General features: G+C 35.3%; 2 protein-coding genes across 2 annotated transcripts; both read right to left on the bottom strand.

The window, feature by feature from the left end:
- Nucleotides 1–4093: 4093 nt before the first annotated feature.
- On the bottom strand, nt 4094–5871 carry LOAG_09749 (hypothetical protein; the record flags this gene model as incomplete). The annotated part of the gene is made up of 3 exons (XM_003145275.1): nt 4094–4341; nt 4817–4840; nt 5736–5871. The coding sequence occupies 3 exons, from the start codon at nt 5869–5871 to the stop codon at nt 4094–4096; spliced, it is 408 nt and encodes a 135-aa protein (XP_003145323.1).
- Nucleotides 5872–6592: 721 nt separating this feature from the next.
- Nucleotides 6593–7457, bottom strand: LOAG_09748 (hypothetical protein; the record flags this gene model as incomplete). Its single annotated transcript, XM_003145274.1, has 3 exons — nt 6593–6889; nt 7147–7271; nt 7397–7457. 3 exons carry the CDS (start codon nt 7455–7457, stop codon nt 6593–6595), a joined length of 483 nt encoding a protein of 160 aa, XP_003145322.1.

The following is a 7457-nucleotide window of genomic DNA, read 5'->3' as shown; positions in this document are numbered from 1 at the left end:
AAAGGTAGATCAAAATTAACCTTCCGCTGTCACCTTTCATTAAAATCACCAATGCGAACTGTTGTATGAGTGTTAACTATGCCATGAGGTTCACATGAACAATTTGAACCCTCAGGTCAGTGTTCAATTAATGGTTCATAACTTGCCAAATTAGGTTAGTCTCAAATGATGTAATAATCGTTCTGTAATTCAGCAATTGTGTATTCATTACACAATCTGACTTCTGGAGAGAATAATTAGTTTTAAAGATGTTATTTTAATGATTTAAAAAGAAAAAAAGGATCAACAATTTTAGGGGAAGATATCGTATAACAACAATTCGTTGTTCTTTTTTATTCCAAAACATGCAATTTGATCATTTCTGTCATAAGATGATTGGCTTCTTACAATCATTTGTTACACCAGCTATTGTCCACATTTATAACTTTTGACAGCTCTGTAGTATCGAATGATGTTAATTCTATAAACTTCAATATATGTAATGGTCGATGTCAGCAGCTTCTATTTTCTAAATTTCTGGCCACTCACACTTGTAAATCAGTCCTGTTAGAGCAAATTTTTGTTCCTTAGTAGTACTGTTTCAGATTCGATTAGATTATAAACATTCTTAATTCCATGTTTGAATTGGAGAAGTATGTACTTGTGGTAAGCGCTTTTTTAAAATAACATTAAATGGATCTTGCATGTGTCGGTATAAATGTACTACTATGTGGTATCTAGTAGGCCAATCGGTTCAACTCCATTTGTTTGGAACAATTTACTACCTATTAAATCATAAAGTTATGAAATAATCGTGTTTTTTTGTGAGAAAAGTCGTTCAGGAATGGTGTAAATATCTTGTTAGAAAAAATTATCTAACAAGAAGAGCTGAAAAAGAAATATTCTTTCGTAACAGGTTTTAAAAGTTTTAAATCGATATTGGAAAATATCACCCATATACTCATACTATCATGTTCCGGTAACTCCTGTTGCTTTTACGCAAAGTTGAGGAAAAACAAAGCAAGCGTAAGTATGAAGAATTTTCATGATTCAGGCTCTTTTCCTCAATGAAGATGGAAATGGCAAGGTCCTATTGAAACAGGTAGCCATAATCCATGACAGTCATCCCTCGTTTCAAAATATGGGCTTAAAAAATAACCCGTTACTCAAATTCTTGAAGCATTCATGTAAGGGACGCAATTTATGACGAATGTCAACATATGTGGGAAAATCGGGTTCAAAATCTAGAAAAATTGGTTGGGTCAAATTCCTCGTAGAGATGAGATGAGATGAAGGAATGTGTGTAGTCTAAGAGGATGATAACCCTATTAAAAAGGGTTAAGTACTGTACTACCGGAGTAAAATCTTTACTGTAAGGATTAGTTGCATGACATTTTTATTAGAAAACAACCCGGAGCTCCAACCTTCCAGTATCTCATGGTCTTCTTGACTTCTTTAAAACTATTTGGCATTGGCCGCACATAAGTTCAGTTTATTGGGTCAACTTCTTCTGTGAGGTAATTACAACCAAAAAGTTTGGAATAGGCCGATCCACTTGGAACTTTATGACGCCCCAATGATGTGTGCTTAGATATTCAGCTTAACTTTAGATTTTTTTTCTTTGATAAGACGTACAATTTACAATGGAAAACTATTTTTGGAACTTCTGTACTTCCTTCACTCTGTCCATGTTTTACTTTAGGGACCGTAGTTACAGACCTAGATTCAATTGTAGGGGGTGGTTTTTATTATATTTAATGTCAAGTGTCGCCGATATGTTTTGCAATAGCTTTGGTGACAAACAAATTATAACAGCAAGTTCTTTTATAAGTATTGCAAAATTACACGTCCGTGTTACATGGACGTATAGCACTCAGCTAAATACTTTTTTTTTCGCGTTGCATTTTATTTTGGAAATATGTAACATTACAATATAAAGGATATAACAGTGCCTTCAGATAAGGTATTTACATCAAATTTTAAATTGAAAATCCTCAAGGAATTGTTTGTGTGTTAGGTATAATAAAGACCTGAAAGATGCTGAAATTTAATGATTTTAAAAATATACTGAATTAAATGTTATTGTGACAGCTGTAGAAGAGCTAGTTTTCAAGGTCATCAGCCACCTGCTCTTTTTGTGCCCTGGTCTTCACTTTTTCCTCAAATATTAGTTCTATCGAACATGTTACTATGAGCTGTTGGCAGCATTGCAATCTTAGGTTGTAAAAAATTTCAAATTTCATGAAATTTAAAGGCGAAGACAGTTTGGTTAACTATAATAATCTTTACATTTCTCCTCAACTGAAAAGAACTTTACAATTTTAATCTAATCTAAATACTTTAATTGACACAAACAATTGTTCTTTTTTTCGATGGGAGAAAAAAGTTCGTGGCGAAATTTGCATGTTATTAATTACACTCAGGATGTAGGTAATATATGTGAATTCAAAGTAAGCCATCGTAGTAAATGTGAAAAGTGATCGTTAGTAGAGATCAGTTTAATATTAAAGACTTCCTAAAACCTTAGCTTGTTCGAATCAAAACCGATCATCAACTGTGGACACAAATGAAATATGAAAAGCAAGTATTGATTGATGGGTCGATGTCATCGTCTGCTTGACACTTCGCAGGGGTCTGCTTTATTCGCTATTTTCTCATATGCGGTAAAAAAAATGACAGGCAGTGTTTTTTTTTCAAATTGTAGATCGATCATAAATGTGGAAATGCGGGCTTACCAAATTATTGCAAGGCTGGGCTAATTAATTTTTGGGAAAGGAAGTAGCAAAATAACGCATAACGTACGAATATTCCAAGTTCCCTCGCATACTTCCAGTATTCTTACGAACGCTTTTATCGCATCAAAAAAATACTTTTGCAATATCAGTCTTGAATGTTGACAAATTTTCCAATGATCTTATTCTCAATTAATTTGAAAAGATCTCACCTAAGAAGACCAAAAGTTTGGTTAAGGCTTGGACCGTGAAACGAGGAAGCCAAAAAGTAGACTACAAATCTTTTGGTCCCTTAAGAAGACTTGGATTTAATTCTTCATCCTATATTAAATTTAAATTTTCCATAGTGTTCTTAATGTAACGCAAATGTAAGCGAATTAATTCCTTTTCGTTTACTGACAGTGAGAGAAATTCCTCATGTCTCAGCGATTTATTACTCAACTATCTTACAGCAGATATGCATCACCCCACAGATTCTGAGTGAAAAAAGAAATGTCATTGCGTGACTTGTCTGAAGCTCTCACGCACTTGCAGCGGAAAATAGGACTTTGTAACACACGTTGAAATGAATGAATGCTGACAAGCTTATTTAAGATTCTCACGCACTTTACGGGGAATTTACGGTGATCCAGTGTAACGATTTGCATTTGCTTTCTTGCTGCACTTCTATGCATAGAAGTCCCTCATTGACTTGATGCCATTTTTGGTATCAACCTTCATCGGAGCATAAGGATAATGTCTCTACCGTCCAACAAATTTGGATAATCAGAAACGATAGCAGAGCAGTTAAGTTAACTGTTTGGAAACTAATTGCCTGTAGAAGATAAGCCAAATCTAAGTACAGATCAGCTTTCAGGTCAGTCGCTATGAGAAATGACACATAACTGTGAAACATTTTGGCGTAATGAACTGGATTATAGGTGGTCCGGTTGACGCACTAAGTTACGAACAAGTTGGTTAACGCAATGATATGTGTGAGTTTAGCCATATCAACGACTGTTCAGCAATAGTGTCATTTATTGGCATTATTCCTTCTATTGTTTATTCACATTATTTACCAACTGTTATTTGTTAATAATTACAGCTATTAGTATTTGGTAATTGTAATGTGATTGGACACTTTGACAGGAAAGTTCGAGACTTTTCAGTGTGTTGTTATGACTGTGATAATGCTGGAATGTTGGCATTGTGGTTGATGCTATAGTCTAGGAAAACATTTGCTGTTTAGTGAGCTAACCGTATGTATGCTGTAAGGCAGAAGGATCTGCAGCGTTGTTAGAGTTTTGAAATAACCCTTCCCTTCCCTTCCCTTCCGCTATCAACTGTTTCATTCAAAACTCTTATCACTTGATCTATCCCAGTGATAAGACTTTTTCATTGAATCACTTGAGTCTTAAAGTCCGTAGATCTGTCGTTTCATTTTTCATCATCAGAATACAGATTGCAAATGCGCCCTCCATATTTTTATTGCTGATATTGTCTTGACATATATTAGCATCTATTAGGACGATAGAAGACGATCTATCCATCCATTGCATGATGGGTAACAATGGATTTTGTAGAACTAAATGGATATGTATTTGTACAGTAGCGATATGATGAAGCTTATTTGTAACCTGATTAATCATCACTGCAAGCAGGACAAGATATATATTATTGATTGGAGTGCTATCAGAGAGTTACATCAAATCATTTATTAGTTATCGGTCAATGGTGCATGACCTCGCAGAAAGGTTCGCAGAGTTTTTGTTTGGAGAGTTGAAGGTGACCATTTTGTAACACAATTTATTTTTCCCTTTTAGTTAATTTTTGGTTACGAAAAAATTTATTTGAAAGATCCCTTGATTGAATTTGTGTTCTGGCACTTTTTTTTTAATTTGAATTTACTCCTTTCAAAACACCATAAAAATTGTAATTACTAATTCATGGCTGTTTGAATAAATTTTGGTTGAGATGGACAAATTTTCATTACCTTTATTTTGAGGATCCGAGAATTTTTACTCTTTGGTCTGTAATGATTTAAAGTAAAAAGGAAAAATTTATATGAACTTTTTGGTTCACTTTGTAAGTAAATACCCTGACATACCTTGACCAACAGCACAAACCCAACTTATGTCCCATTAAAATCGCTAAAAGTTTGCAGATATTTTGACCAGCTTCAAATGGCATTGGTTTAATAAAATAATTTCGTGCAGTATGAATTTTAGAACTTGATAACTTTAATTAAGCTGGGAAATGATTGGCGTGATTGACCGCTCTGATGGTATGAACAGGTTAAAATATTTGTTGAAAGTTCATTCTCAAAATAATTGCCCTGGCACTCTACAATGAAATCCTCACTTTTTCCATCGCTTTTCCATGGAAGGTTGATTGGGCACATTAATTGGCGATTAAATTTATCACCTTAAGGCCAATTTCATGTCATGTGTGTGCGTATGTATGTATGTATGTATATATGTATGTATGTGTGTGTGTGTGTGTGTGTGTGTGTGTGTGTGTGTGTGTGTGCGTGTGCGTGTGTGTGTGCGCGATAATGTATCCGTTTGTGCTCCATTCCTATCATTTTATTTGACAATTTATTTTTTGTAGTTTTGGGGAGAACCATTGTTAGTTTCCCAGAGATACAAAAAACAATTTTACAAAGTATTCTCGGTACAGATAACCCGTGTCTTTTCCACCTCCTTATAAGCCCTTCGGCAATGGAACGCTTTCAAATGCGCTCTTATCATATCGTCCACCCTCCTAAAACTACTTATTTTCATGTTTCCGGCTTTCATTTTTCGACAAAAAATAACACTTTTTTTTTTTTTTGGAGATAATAAAATGAAACACAAAAAAACGAATTTTACAACTTTTTTTCTCTCAAAGTTGTGAAAAGACAGAAATTGGACTTTTATTTGAAAACATTTTTAATTCCAATGAAATTTCCTAAATGCTAATTAACTTCAAAGCTGCATTCTTTCTAAGAGATAACATCAATTTTGACAGGCTTGCATTGTGAATTCCCTTTTATATCAGACAAACCCAACACATTTGAGAGGCTAATGATTGATGCCACATAATTACATGTACATGGAAAACCGTTAGGTAATGAATAACTTGCAGATGGTTCATTTGTGAGAACGATAGCAACATTCATATTTGTCCATTCACTGACCATTCTAAAGTTTTCTATTTAAATGACTAGAGATTTATGGAACAATTATTAGTGAATTCCTTGTAGGCCAATTATATGTGGTAAGTGAACTAGGCTAACAATCTGAACCATTCGATTTGCAAAAAATGTGCCCAATGAAACTTCCGCATTAAGTTGCATCCAGTACGGCTCATGCGACAGACTTGTAAAGAGAAATGTATTAATGTGGAATCAAATTTTATATTATCAATTGGTGCTTATTGCACAGGAACAGTTTTTACTGCTTGTCTGAAACAATTCCATTGGAGATAGTATGGGAAATTCTTGAAAAACGGTTCGATATAGTGAAGAAATTAGTAATAACTGAAGAAGTTAAGATTCTGGGTTGCGATATTTGCCCTTCGATTTAAAGTTGGCTTCTTAGCATAAAATGCGACCGCAAGATTATGTCATCAATCCCATAGGCGCAATCATTCAAGCTTTTGGAAGATTACACAAAGTGGATAATCATTGCTGAGTTGCGAGAGTCTCAGGTAATTCAGGAAGATCCACTAATGGTATGCATACTATAAAAACGTTAAATTAATGAACGGGTGTTCCAGTCATACATCAGATGTAATTAGGGATTCAGCTATTTTAGAATGAAGTGTTAGCAAAGCCAAGGTTCAAGGAAATGTTCAACTTTAAGTTCCGCCATGCAGTTTATTCCCGATGGTTTCCATTGTTGTTATCAATCTGCCTAATGTTATGTATGAGATGTGTGTGATGTCCCTTTAGATTTACCGAAATACGTGGTCCATGCGATTGACATAGATATAAATAGCGCTTGCACCAATGGAAATGGTCGGGCATTATGCCAGTAGAGCGGTTTTTTTGGTGGATTTTTTGCAATTACCTTGATTGGATGGCTACGTAGAAAGGAGAAGGTAGTAGAGAGAGGTTCCTGAGGTACATGCGGCTGTGTCATTCTCCAAGCATTGGTCCACAGCCGTTTTGCATATCCTCCAGGGTCTGTTTTTGGTGCCGAGGTGAAATATTTCGGCTCGAAGATACTCGAATGTTACCCGTCACTCCATGGACACTGGAATAGTTTATTGAGACAGATGATGGAGAGAGAATGGGTTACTGGGCCTGGCCTAATCATTCTATTACGGTATTATTCCATAGTACTTAAGGCACTCATTTACTGGTGATGGGATTATGGGACTGGTTCGAATTCAGTGGAATTGATCTGCTTACAGCATTTAGCCACTTACCTCCCTGACATACTTCGCGATCTTTTTGGGATATTTGCCTTACTATGCGGGTATGAGATGTGAGAAATAATAGTTTGTGCAACGGTCCAGGGTCGACGTCAAATTGATAGCTCTCAATAACAAATAAACACATAAATGACGGCAATGCAGGTATCCACAGCAGATAATCTACAAGTGGAAAGCTGAATTTCATAAAAATGGGATGAGATGAGATTGAATACCGTTCCAGTAGCAATTTTCCTACTTTATGTTGTTCGAGGGAAATTAGTCAATATTTCTCCTATTATCGTGACCAATAGACATAGGTCCTCCCTCTACTGAAGGCAAATGAGACGAAATGGCGAATATTGCCAT

The sequence above is a fragment of the Loa loa genome (genome assembly GCF_000183805.2).
Source record: "Loa loa unplaced genomic scaffold supercont3.12, whole genome shotgun sequence".
Taxonomy (NCBI): domain Eukaryota; kingdom Metazoa; phylum Nematoda; class Chromadorea; order Rhabditida; family Onchocercidae; genus Loa; species Loa loa.
The sequence above is the reverse complement of the archived record's forward strand: the minus strand, read 5'-3'. Positions and strand labels throughout refer to the sequence as shown.